Source organism: Aythya marila (genome assembly GCF_965140915.1).
Source record: "Aythya marila genome assembly, chromosome: 7".
NCBI classification, from domain to species: domain Eukaryota; kingdom Metazoa; phylum Chordata; class Aves; order Anseriformes; family Anatidae; genus Aythya; species Aythya marila.
The window spans coordinates 9,680,432-9,693,738 of record NC_139048.1 but is presented as its reverse complement, the minus strand read 5'-3'; the positions used below and the strand labels follow the sequence as shown (position 1 = coordinate 9,693,738).

Genomic DNA, 13,307 nt, shown 5'->3' with positions numbered 1-13,307 from the left:
CAAGGGGTGCGGGAGTGGAGAATGATGGCATTCAGGAATGGCAACTTCCACAGCCCCATTACAGGTTTTCTTTGCAGTTGCCAGGCTCTTTTGTATCTGACCAGAAAGTGCAGGTACAGGCTAGCAAAGCCAATGAAGAACCAAAAGTAATACTTGAATACTTCTTCTTGGAAAAGAAGGGAACTGGTGGGAAGTACCAGCAGATGTCCTATTACTGTTGGCAACAGGAACATAGGTTCCGAGTGTTTCATGTTTTGCTTTATCTGAGATGTTTGTCATGCTTTATCATTTGTTGGATAAATGATTCAATGAAATTGCATGGTGACAAGTATTTAAAAAAAAAAAAAAAAAAAAAAAAAGCTTGTAGTAAAATAAAACGAAAACATTAATATACTATTTTTGTCTTTATGAGGAAGATATGAGTTAAGATGACCAATGAAGATTTCATTAAAACAACCCCCCCCAAAAAAAAAAAACAAAAAAAAAAACCATCATACTTACTTTTCCCTAAAAGGTAATTTTGCAATGAAACTTGTAGCTATTTACATGCACACTTGTATATACATACACCAGTTTTAAGGGCAAAGGTCTGCTAAAGAGACTCAAAACAGGCTTATTTTTGCAGCCTAGTTTTGTTGGTCTTTGTATTGGAGTTATTCGTATTTATAGAGAACTCCGGAGAAGAATAGCAGCCTAGTGATGCTAGTGACTGTTCCAATATATGACTTTAAAATCTGTTTTGGGAGTGAGTGTTTTCTGGGGTGTGGTGTAGAGACTAAATCCTCCTGAGTGATCCTTCTGACACCCTTAAACCTTTCCTCAGATTAGCCTGAACATGAGCTGAGGACCAATTTACCTCTCAACAATTCTGGCTTAGTTTCGGTTGTTTCCATTCTTTGCAAATTTCTTGTTGATGCCTCAGTCTTGACCCTTCCCTTTTGCCTCCATGTTCAAAAGTGGACCAATGCTATAAACAACAGAATTTATCCCTCTTAGACCTCCTACACCCAAACAACTAGTCAAGTTTTGCATTACTTTGAACCTGATCAGCTTAGTACCTAGTTCATGGTGGTCCCATAGGCACTTGGGAGTGCAGAGTGGCAGGAGCCCTTTTTAATATGGTCTTCCTGTAGAGATATTTAAATTTTCAAACCACTGAGCTGGGGAGAGAGGGTGTTCCTCCCTTTCCGACCTCTCTTTCTTTTTTTCCCCAGTGTTGCTGGTTGAAATGACTGTGTTAAAAAAGGCTCTGTAGCTACAAAACCTTTGTCAACAAACTAAGTGAATATATGCCAATGTTTACTATACATATCAAGGCAAAGTGCAGTAACACTAGCCAAATTTAGGCACCTAATTGGGCAAGCAAGATTTTCTGAGTGGCCTTTGAACACACGCAGAGTAGTTAGAGGGAAGCACTGGGCTTTTTGGGAAGGTGAGCCTCAGCTGGAATGAACTCAAGTGATCCTGTACTCCATTTAGAGGACTTTCCATTTACTAAAGAACCAAGTTGGTTAACTTAGCCAGCTATGTTGATGTGCGGAGATGGTTCTTATAACAAAATATGATAGTTTAATAACGATCATTTGAAGCAGTCAATATAAAGGACTTGTATGAAATACTGAAATTAGAGTTCTGAAAAGTATATTACAGGAACAGACTAGCAAATGGGCAGATGTCAATATGTTGATCTACAGAGAGGTTACAGTTAAATTTGCAGTAGTATTCAGTCACTCTTCATGTGTTAGCCAATGCCTGGCTTATGTTCTTTGAGATTATGGCACACAAGTGAAAAGGCAGACAAACTGTTACACGCAGCAGCCCAAAGCTGAAAGCACCGTAGAGAAATTTAATTCTGAGTAAAGAATAAGGTAGTGTGCATGTAGGGACCAAGGTTTGGTAATAGGATGTGGTCGATCAAACAAGCAAAAAGATTAATTGTTTTAATTAAAAATATATGTATTAATATGAACACTAGGCCAAGGGGAGTTATTCATTGTTATATTTGGAGAGTGTTATCCAAACCCAAACAATGCTTATCTGAAGTTTTCCATGCTTGGATTTGTAACTCCAGTATTTCATCATATTGGATCATTTCATATCACTTTTCTGTAGATGTGGTCTGGTTAAATTGGAAGTGATGGTAGTGAATTTTTGAGCATTATCTAAAAAATAGAAGGGTGGCAGGGCCATTTAGTTCCAGACCTTTTGAGTTTCAAAAAATATCTTTCCTTGTTATGTTTTGAAGTTTAAAAGGCAGAGGTCAACGAAATATTAGCTGTTTTTGTCAATCTAAATGCCTTTTCACAACAGAAATCATCCACTGTTACTCCTTAATCTGACACAGACGATGAGATACAGTTCTCTCCCAGGTCACCTGTTTTCTTCCCTAACCACAGCATATGCAATCTCACAGGTTTAAGCATCAGCCCTGTTGGTGACATACATGGTCCACTGGTCATGAGCTTGAGATAGTGGTTTTGTGGGCAGAAGCTTCATTTTTCCTCTACCAATATTATACAATGCGTTGTGTCCTCGTGGACACAACCTTCCTTGACCTTCCTCTCTGCCCTCACCCCATAATGAAACTAAAAGTGTATTTGATGATGATTATGGAAGAGTATTTATAGACCTGTGAATTCTGCTTAACATGGGTGATAGTATCTCTGTACTAATTTCATATTAGCGCTTGAAGTTTGATTCATCTCTGTTGTAGGATGCCAACAGCATTTGTCAGAGTGGCAGAATACAAGTTTTAAGTTGTGCATTTTCTTTCACAGGTGTTTAAGATCTTTTCTGTGTGTATTAGGAGAGAGGAGAGACTGAGAGTGCCTTAAACGTTGACTTTTGCCAGCTGACATGTACTGTTGAATTACTTCTTTCAGTCAGAAGTTTCATAGGTTTTGTAGAATAGTTTATTTCCTTTCAGACAGAAATATATTGGCTTTATGGTTTTATTTTCACAAGGAAATGCTTGAAAGTCCAGCATTGCATCATGTCATATATATACACTACGTAACCAGTTTCCTGGTTCTTATTCACAAACTGAGCTATTTAGGAACAGGAAAACCCATTTCTAATGGCAGTCTGAAGTATCTGATCTGTTGTTCCTGCATCACCTTTACAGCAAAATGAGGAAGTTTTGTAAACTGTAGTTTGAACACAATTTTTTAATCAATTTCAGTTATTTCCTGAAGAAGTATTGTGTTGCTGTTAGATAAGGTCACTTGTTTCTCTTCTAAATTTGCTGAACTCTCTTTTCCATTTCTACTCAGCAAAAATACTTAAGGCATCTATTCAGAAAAGCAGAGGTGAAAGTCTACAATCTGCAGTACTGTGTTTGAAGATCAGGTCACATTTTCACCTTGTTTTAACATGAACAATGGTAAAATTGAGTACTCTTGAAGAACACAAAGTAAAATAATTTATTCCTAGGAATTATTTCTGGTTATGCTAATCTTGTGTATTTATTTGCATGTAGAGCAGGGCCAAACTCTGAAACAGATGCCTGAAGATGTTTTTTTAAACCATTTATATATACTAGGAAATTCTAATGAAAACAGATGTTTGTGAATAAATAAGCCCTTTTGTTTGTTTACAAATTTTACAGAAAAAAAAAATCTGTTTAATCTATTCTTAAAACATTGAGGCTGAAAAATGGAGAGGTTGGGACAAAAGGATTTGCTGGGCCCTTTGTCTGAAATGTATCTAGACTTGGTCGTCTGTTCAGAGGGCTGCTTAGCATTTAGGAGGAAAGCTATTCTTTAGTTTAGGTATGAAAATACGTGATACTTTATAGCAATTATTTGTCTGATTGCTAAAAGTGCGTTGGAATGAGGGGGCATTGGCTAGTTGTGGCCTTCACTAATGGGAACATTTCAGAATGTGGATGAGTAATTAAAGTATAGAATGCGGAAAATTAAGCCAAAATTGAATAGAAATGAATAAGTATGCGTTCTGTTGTACAGATGTTGGAAACAGATTATTTTGGATACCTCTTTCCATCTACATCTTATTTGGTTACCATGTAAAAATCAGTCATACACCATGTAGATTGTTTCTCTTCCCATTGCCTTTTCTGTTTTTATGTTGTGATGCATCTATATAGGTAGTAATTTAGCAAAATACCCTGTCTGCCAGGTGTGGGAACTAGCTGATTGTATTGTAATACCAGATCATTACTTAATTCATATGCAACCTAGCCTAGCACATGGAAAGCATTATAAATCTATTTACAGTGTGGCTGGTCTGATGATAACATTGTATTAAATTCCCAGGTGAGGCAATTTAAGCAATTGCTTTGCCATGTGTAGGCCGTGGAAATTAACTTCTCATATGCTTTAGTAATAGACGAACTTCATTGTTATGCTCAGATTAGTAGTGTAGCAGAATTCTTACAGTCTGGTTACATGTACCCTGCTTCACATGTAGAATCATACAGGGGGGTGGTACTGCAGATCACAGATCTTAATTAGTTTAAGCTGAGTTAATTCATTTCAATTCTAATTTAGCTGTGCTTGCCCATGAACACATTCAGTTCTATTGGGAAATGTTAAGGCTTGGGTCAAGTAGACAGATTGTTTAAAGCCAAATTGCCAGACAGAACTGAGCAAGTGTATCTGTTTGAACAGGGCTTTAAGAAAATCACCCAATCAGTATGCAAAAATCCTGTTCATAAACCAAGAGAGATCTGCCTGGAATCAGAAATTCTTCCTTGTCAGAAGGTCTGGATACTGTAGTACATTTAAAACAGCCCCTGAAACTTTCTCTGTCTTGAAGTTTTGTAGAAAGTAGCTTAACCCTTTTGTGTAGCGGTGTGTTCGTGTGCATGCTGCATTTGAATGGAAGCGTGTACAATGAAGTAAAAACTCCTGGGTGCTTAGACTTTTTGTGCATGTATACACAAGAAAAATACAAAATACAAGAAAAACTTATCTGTATGACAGACCTTTACGGACGAAAAACTGCACATAGAAGCTCTTAAACTTATACTGAGCTGCCCAGAAATGCCTTGGATTACAAACTCTGTAAAGCTTCTGTCTTTTCTAGAAACATACATATAAAGTACTGGTAGACAGTGGTAACTGACAACTAAGACTAAAAATGTTGACAATTTCTTGATTTGCCTGGTTAGCTTATGTATAGAAGTCATTAACTATTTATAAAATGCATTATGAATTGGTTTCCTTCAAACTGTAGCAGAGTGTGTGACATTTCCAGCTCAAACTATCATTCTTGCATTTGGCTAAAGTATATATTTATAAACAGCTGATAGTTATAAACTCAAAAAAAAAAAAAAAATCCTAAAACTCATTTTATTGCTGAGTTCAGATGAACCATTTCATTTTCACTATTTTTGTTAGCCACACTTGAATCTGTTGGCACTTTTACTTTAATAAAAATAAGAATAGTAATTGAAGATATGAATGTATTGATATTTTGGACAAATCCTGGAAGAACAAACGAACACTTTAGTTCAAAGGCCTTTCCTTTTATATTATTGATTCATTTGGCAGTGGAACTGTGATCAAAAGTAGTATCAAATTATTTATTGATTATGGCAAAGAGTTACACCTAATTGTAGTCAAAGGATTATTTCTTTTAATAAAATTGCCGATTTTCATATCATGACAGATTATTACAATGAAAGAACAATGATACAAATATATTTATTAAGTTCAGCGGTGATGATGTAAGGATTATAAAGAGCCTTTAAAAACTGCGTTGCTGTTAACATTTACTTCTTTCCCATGAAGAATGTTCTTCTTCCTTTCTTTCATGCAGTCTCTTGTGAATGAGAATATCAGCCAGTTAAATCTTTCAAATAAAGGATATGTAACCAAGGCCCATCTCAGTTTCCACGTATTATTAGGCAACTTGTTCACTGGAGAACAAGCTCATGAAGCATCATGCTCCCCATCTCAGCCTAATAATGATAAAATACATTTAACACTGACAGAATCAATGGGGCTGAGTCATTTTGTGCAAGTGGGAGAGACTGTACAGCTGAAGTACTGGACCTCAAGTGGGGAGATTGAATCTTAATCAGAAAAGAAGTCTAGATATTTGTTGGTATATATTTGTAATTTCCTTCCTTGTTTGATGTGTATCAAATAAAAATAGGAAAATAATGTAATTGAGCAATCTATGCCAATTTGTTGGCTTTTTGGTGAAAAAAGAGAAAAACAAAACCTATCTCCATATGATATTCTTGCATACTGTGGAGTGTTTTAGTCCCCCATAGTGATGAAATGAATAATTTAAACAGGCAGCTCTGATACCACAGCCTGTTTAAAGGTTCTCATTTCCTTTAATGCTGTAGAGTACTTTTAGCTTGGTTAGTATGAAACTGTGACAGCTGAGATCTCCAAAAGATTTGGCACAACTCAGCTCTTGTAGCAGGACCATGGTATGCTTTGTCCTTGCTACGTACATCTCTAGCCTTAGTATATAGTCCAGATCTGAACACTAGCTACTAAATCACAAATTGTGAAGCATTGCAATGACAATGGTGTAATAAAGGGTGAAATGCACAAGATAAAATGTTAAAATGTGTTGCTCTGAGATGACTAGTGTAAAGCTTACTCAAATGCTATTTTCCTAGTGGAAGGTGAAAAGAGAATGAATTTCCATATGCTCAGTATGATTTCTAATGAATTATTTCCTGTGTTACAGTCAGGAACATTTTTTAGCACAATTCTCTGATTAGGGAAGGTTTGAGGAGGGAGTTTCTTATGCTGAGTTCCTACTGGTAGTGACTACATGGTGGAGTGGGAGGGAAGCTCCCATCAGTTTAAAAAAAAAAAAAAAAAAAAAAAAGGGCTTCTTCCTCTGAGGGAGAGTAGAACTGGTCATAGCCATGCTCAGTTATACAAAATGCATAATTTTAGACAATATGTTAAAAATCCTTTCTCTCTTTTTATGGTTAATGTGGGAGTATTAATTAACTTATACTGTTAACACTGAGTGTGTTACTTGGCCAAGAAATTGAAAGCTGGACTAATATTCTTATTATGGACTTCCCCATTGTTCCAGTGAATGTTGTGCTACCTTGGTAATCTTCAGTCATTTGCTTTCAGTTGTTTGCCACTTGATCTAGTTAAGAGTCAATATAGTGATCAGCTCATGAGAAAATCCAGTGCTCATCAACTGTGAATAATGCCTATCAGTTGTAATAGTCTAATGAATGACTGTCTCAGGTTTGTGGTGTTTCCATGAACTGCTGTAAACTAGAGTACTGCAGTTTTCTCTCTTTTCTTTTGGTATTTGATTTCTAGTCCTTTCTCTGGAGGCCTTCATAGCATTAGCAACAAAGGAAAAACTTGTTAAATTTCTACGTATGTAAATTCAACCAATTTTGTCAAATGCCCATTGCTCATTCTTATTTTTCTTTTCTTTCCTTTTTTTTTTTTTTTTTTGTAAGGAAAAAAGTCAGTCTCCTATTTAATAGCATTACTGCAGTGTTACTCTGAGTTCTGTGTCCAACTAATAAGTGTTCTTCGGAATAATGCGTTTTGTTCCTACACGTGCATTACTTCAGCACTTTGCCACTCAAGGTTACCTGATTATTAGAACCGATCCAACATGAGTTGGCTTGGGCTTGGCTTAAACTTCTTGCATTGATGAAGTATTGAGGATGTGACTCTTAGAAATGCTAAGACTCTTCCATGCCGATTTATCAAAATACAGCAGTTGAAGAACTTTTTAATAACTTTTACTTGCAGATTTTTAATTTATTTATTTTTTTATCAAATAGGTATCCATTAGGGGGCTCTCGAGGTTTAAGATGATCAGCCTTGATGCCAATGGCTTTGGAGCTTTACTTCCTAACCCTTTTTTCTTTTTGTTTTACAGAAAAGGTCACGGATCGCCTACAGTGATGAGGTGCGGAATGAGCTCCTAGGGGATGACGGGAATTCCTCAGAGAACCAGGTAGGATGCTAATCAAGAAGCCCTAGTGGGTGGCTGGAGGGTGAAGGAGGTCACCGGCACACTGGGCTTCTCAAGCTGCTCCTTAACAGCATTAGCAACAACTCATGTGGAAGTGATACTGTTTAATGCAAAGCTGGGGTCTTAATCAACTTCAAAATGTTTCTTGGAGATCTTACATTTAACCCTTTAACTTGTGATCACTGTCTGCTATCTTAAAAAAAATCTTTTCTTCTCTTTTCTTTATTATTTAGTACTTAAGAAATAACTTGAAACGCGCTGTTTGCCGACAAAGCCAAGGTCTTCACCTCAAACACATGTAAAAGGAATAAAAAAGTACATAATGCTGCTTTGATAATAATGCAGTATAATTAAATCAACACTGGCAGGCAAAACAAATGAAAGTGCACTCTCAGAATTAGGCTGTACCCCACTCAGTTTCCTTGTGTGATTCCTTCCCTAAACAGATTTTCTCTTCTTGTACCAAAAACACAAGTTGTACTAATGAAAGCATGCTTTCATGATGTATGTTGTACTAGAATGCAGAGTGCTATCCAACTCTTTAATGAAGGAAAGCTTGATAATTCTAAGGCTTTTTAAAAATCTTGTAGACATATTGTTGTTCTGGACACTGCAGTGAGGATCCTACTAGACTGCTGAAAATTCTAAAGAGAACATTATATTCAGGGGGCTTTTACCCACATGTTAATATTTCTTTTGGTGCTGAAACTTCTTTGACAATCTCTTGGTAAACGCTGAATTTTCCTTTTTCTCTTTAGAAAGTCAGTTCAGCTGTAAATCCAAGTTGTAGATTTTGAGAAGTTTGCTGAAAGTTTTCATAAATATCAGATTTTCCCTTCTGAAGATAAAGAATTTAAATCATTTTGGTACTGCTACTGAAGCTTGTTTGAATGTTTACTTGATAAATGCAGCATTAAATAAGGAAACAGAATCACATTCCAAAATGTTTAGTATCTTCTACCCTCAGTATAAGTTCACTATGGGTAGAAAAAAAGTAAGTCTTGGAGGCTTATACCAATAAAATGAATTTTAAGACACAGACCCCATTAAACACTAATATTATGCAGTGTTTTAAATGTGCTGTGTAAATTTTTATCTCTGATAGACTGTAATACATATGTAAGCGAAATTATGCACGGTGTACAGTTTATCTGTAGACTTCAGTGTATAGCAGCTGTAGTATCTATGTGTAGAGTTAAAAGTAAAAGATATTAATCTTCAAATTTAGATATTATAGCAAGAGAGGGTGTCCACAATTTTAATAAAAGGAAGATGGTTTTTTTATCCCTAAATAATACATTTGCAGAAAGGACAATTTCAGGGAGAAGAATTTCCCAGGCTGTGTGTCATGGAAGTTAACTCAGTCCTGTAAAAGTGTTAAGATTCTTGTTTTGTTTCTTTAAGGTGCTGCTATGTTTATGTTTCTAGAAAAAATAAGTGAATTCAAACATAAAAGGACAAATGTGATGCTTATAACAAAGTATCTTATATTTGGGATGAAATAAAATATTTTATTTTCACTTCTTAAGGAATGGTTAAATAATGGGTTCACTTGCACTTTTTGCAAGTTGTGATCTCTTTTTGAAAACCTGATGGAAGACACATGGTCACATTAAGGAACCAAATGGTACTTCCATGCATTTGTCAACATGATTGTTTTTCTTTCAAATGACTATTTCTTAAATGGCACACATTTAAAGGGGGGTAGTAATTCGGGGGGGGGAGGGGGTAAGAGAAGGGTTTTCTAGTCTTTTCAGTAAACAAAGTCCTTTTTTATAACCTAACTTGAAACTTTAACCATAATCTTTGAAAGTTCTGAATTTCTTTGTTTGCTTTCTTGAAGTATGCTACAAAATATCAACATACAGGAAACACCTATCTTTCTTTTAAAAATGTAAAAGCAAAAAAAAAATTGTTTGTGGTCAATTATTGGAATGGCACAACATATGAGATATCATGATTCATATTTGTATTTGTTTTGTGCTTTTAGTTACATCAACAAGCAGTTAGTGTGCAAGCTTCAGTCTTTGGTTGAGCTTATCAGGATGTGCAGCTCTATCCAAATGAAGTGCAAGGTTTGGGTATATACCATACAATCGATGTGATAACATATTTGACTCAGTAACTCCAGATCTACCCCACATTTGCTCCTATGCATTATTATATTAATACAAAGCTTGGACTAAGTGAAGTATGAGAAGTATAAAAAGTATGAAGTATAAAAAGTATGAAGAAAGTATAGTTTGCAGGCATATAAAATGTTTGAAGATGTTTCAACTTCTTGCTTTATTTTTGTCTGTTGGTAATACAGATGGTTAGACTGACCCTCAGACTATTGTTATAGGACTCTTACTTCTTAATCAGTTTTGGTTAGGTTAAATTAGTTAAACCAAAAAATGATGATTTTTCTTTCCCAGTTCGGTCACCAAACTTGAAAAGAGGAGAGGGGATGAGAAGAGGGATTCCTCTGATAATGGAGCTGTCAAAAACAAAAACAGTTGCCAGCTCAGAATTGCTCCTACAGCAATCTTGAGATATTGGTAAAATCTGCCAGTAGAAATGCTGAATATCTGGTTAGAGTTGGACACTACCCAAGGGAAATACATTTATGAGCAGTACATTTAAGGTATGGTCTTTGTCATCATGATGAATGTTTGCGTAATGTTTTTGGTGCAGGGAGGAGACAAAAGGAACTTAATGTATATTGGCTAGTGTGAATATATCAAGTTTCTAGAAATAAATGGGGCAGTGCTGGAAAAATAAACAATTTGAATTTTTTCTTTATTCAACTTCTGTTTTTTTCAGTTGCGTTTCGAAGGTGGAGTTACAGCAAAACACAGCCAATTTGAAAGCTGTACTGAACAGGGTAGAATACGTAGTTATGAGTTTCCAGTTGTTCTCCCAAGAAGAAAGATTTAAGTACAAGAACAGAGCGAAGAATTACCACATGATGATTGGCCTTTCCTCTTCTTTTTTTTTGTTCCCCTACATGTCTTCCATGTGTAGATGACAGTTTAGAATATGGTTGCCTTATCGTGATTATATTAATAGTTAACTAATTTTATTAGATAAAACATACAGAAACTTCTTATAAGAGGTTGTGAAAATCATACAATTTTGCTAATCAAAACTTCATTTAAAGTAAATGCATTGTTGTTTAATAAGCGATACAAACCTTTTAATACTTTTTTTTTTAGTGTTTAATGAAGTCATTGCTTAGTGTACATTAATTCCCTCTGAAATATATCTGGTGGATGTGGTCAGGTGAGGCACGTGCAGAGGTGCAGAATCAGGAGACATCCCTTCTCCCATCAAAAACAAACAAAAAGAACAACTCCAAAAATCCATGTGCATCGGCTTGTTACTTATTTTCTAGAAGTGGTATTAAATGGGCTCTATTACTTTGGTGGCCAGAATGACAAATAAGACTTCAAAGATCATCAAATCCCGTGAAAGTTGTTGAGCTTTTCAGTGCAGTGATACGCTACTTAAAGTTGTGGCTTCACTTCAATAATCACAGAGCTGGTTTTATGCAGTGATTTCTATGTGTTTTACTAAGTATGCATTGGGTTAAATCAGAAATCCCTCTCTACCAAAATAGTGTCAGGTACCCTGTTACCAACTTCCTTGAAATATTTTACTGATCCTTTCTCTTCCACAACTATGTTAATTAATATGCTTAAGTAAATTCACATTAGGTTAAATTATGTGTCCATATGTACATACACTGCATATGTGATTTGTGGTGAACAAATATTTTGTGGCTACTTAATTTCTGACTACAAAGTTCTGATAATATTAGATTTGGGCTTGCTGTGCATAAAGTGTGTCAAACTTCAGCTACAGACCAGGGGGTGAAGTTGGTCAATTTAATTCCCCAAGATCTAAAGAAGGTCGGTATCATTTCATATAGCCCTGGCAGAGCAGATCATTACCAGACACAAATCTGTTCGTTACATGCCGAGGGTTTATAGCAAAATAAATAGACTGTCATCATAAGTTCAGAAAATTGTGTGTTCGACCCACGATAATGTGTAAAGGGCGTTTAATAGAGTTCAGCATTTATTCGTTATCTATATGCGGACAGAGACGGCAGTAGCGTTATCAGCTTTTTTAAAAAAAAAAATTCGGTAGTTTTCTGCATCACGTGGTGTGCCTCACAGACACACGGGCACACACACGCACATACACACACATACACACAATCTTGCTCGCTCTCTGCGGCGCAGTTTTGATTTTAGTCACAGCAGAAGGCTTAGCCACAAGAGATTCCACTGGTTCAAACCAGCGTAAACCAGATTTTTTTTTAGCCTACAAAGGAACAGATTACCTCTTGTATCGAATTCTGTATTGAAAAAAAAAAATCTTTGTTTCAAAAATATGCTGATTATCATAACCTAAAATGGTGGCTGCACACAGCTTAGTGCAGTTTACAGTTGAGCGGCAAGCACGATAAAAATACCAGAAAATGTTTAAAAATAGAAAAGTAAAGGTAATGCATTTTCATCAAATGCATTGTTAAATGGGGGAAAAATACATCTTTTGTTAATTTGAATGAATATCTTTCAGCCAATGTAAAAAAAATAAAATAAAAAAAGAAGGAAAGAAAGAAAAAGAAAACCTTCTCCCATTACTTAGCTTAGCAGCAAATCCTATGCAGAGCTTAAATTCAGCCATGCAGCACAAACAAGATAGAACATTTTTGTTTGGGACCTATTGAAAAAACAAATGTGCAGCATTTTCAAACCCTCACTGATTATAGCAGGGTGGCATGCCCAAATGGACTCTATTGCGGGAGAGTAGTTTTAAACTTTGGCCCTTTAAGTATCATAGCCAACTGAAGAATGGTGGCCTCAGAAAGAAAAGATAGCTATGCGATCAACTCCCAGATCGTCTCTTTCTAAAGAGCCTTAATGTTTGCCTTTTTGGGGAAAAAAGGGGGGGAAGAACTGAAGAAAGAGACCAATTTATGATAGGCCAAGCATTTGAATTTAAGAACCAGTTTGGTGGACAGTGCTGTTTTCTTTATACCAAATTCTAGCAAAGTTCCTTTAGCCGGGTGCTGAGGAGCCGTCTCAGCTTGACTTGGTGCAGTAGTAGCCCTCCCAATTACACGTAGTTAGAGGCTTTTTGTCCGTTTTGGGGTGAGGCGGGTGTTTGGTTCAGGCGAGCCATATGAAACAATAGAGAATCGTGGAAATGCTTTTGTTTCCTCCCGGCTGGAGAGACTTCATAAGTAGTAAACATTCTCAGCTTACACACGTGTTGAAAATTAGGGTTATGAAACTGTAGGTGAAGTATCTGCATAAAATGAGATAATGATGTAGCTGTTATAATTTCGAATTCAACTGGAATCGGTG

General features: G+C 36.0%; 1 protein-coding gene across 4 annotated transcripts in view; it reads left to right on the top strand.

Annotated features, from left to right (window-relative positions):
• The window catches only part of VTI1A (vesicle transport through interaction with t-SNAREs 1A), a 271,732-nt gene that overhangs the window by 46,984 nt on the left and 211,441 nt on the right, over nt 1–13,307 (top strand). For all 4 annotated transcript variants that reach the window (XM_082764720.1, XM_082764721.1, XM_082764718.1 and 1 more), the window contains exon 4: nt 7,852–7,929. In XM_082764720.1, the coding sequence (XP_082620846.1) occupies nt 7,852–7,929 (78 nt within the window). The remainder of the gene's footprint in view (nt 1–7,851; nt 7,930–13,307) is intronic.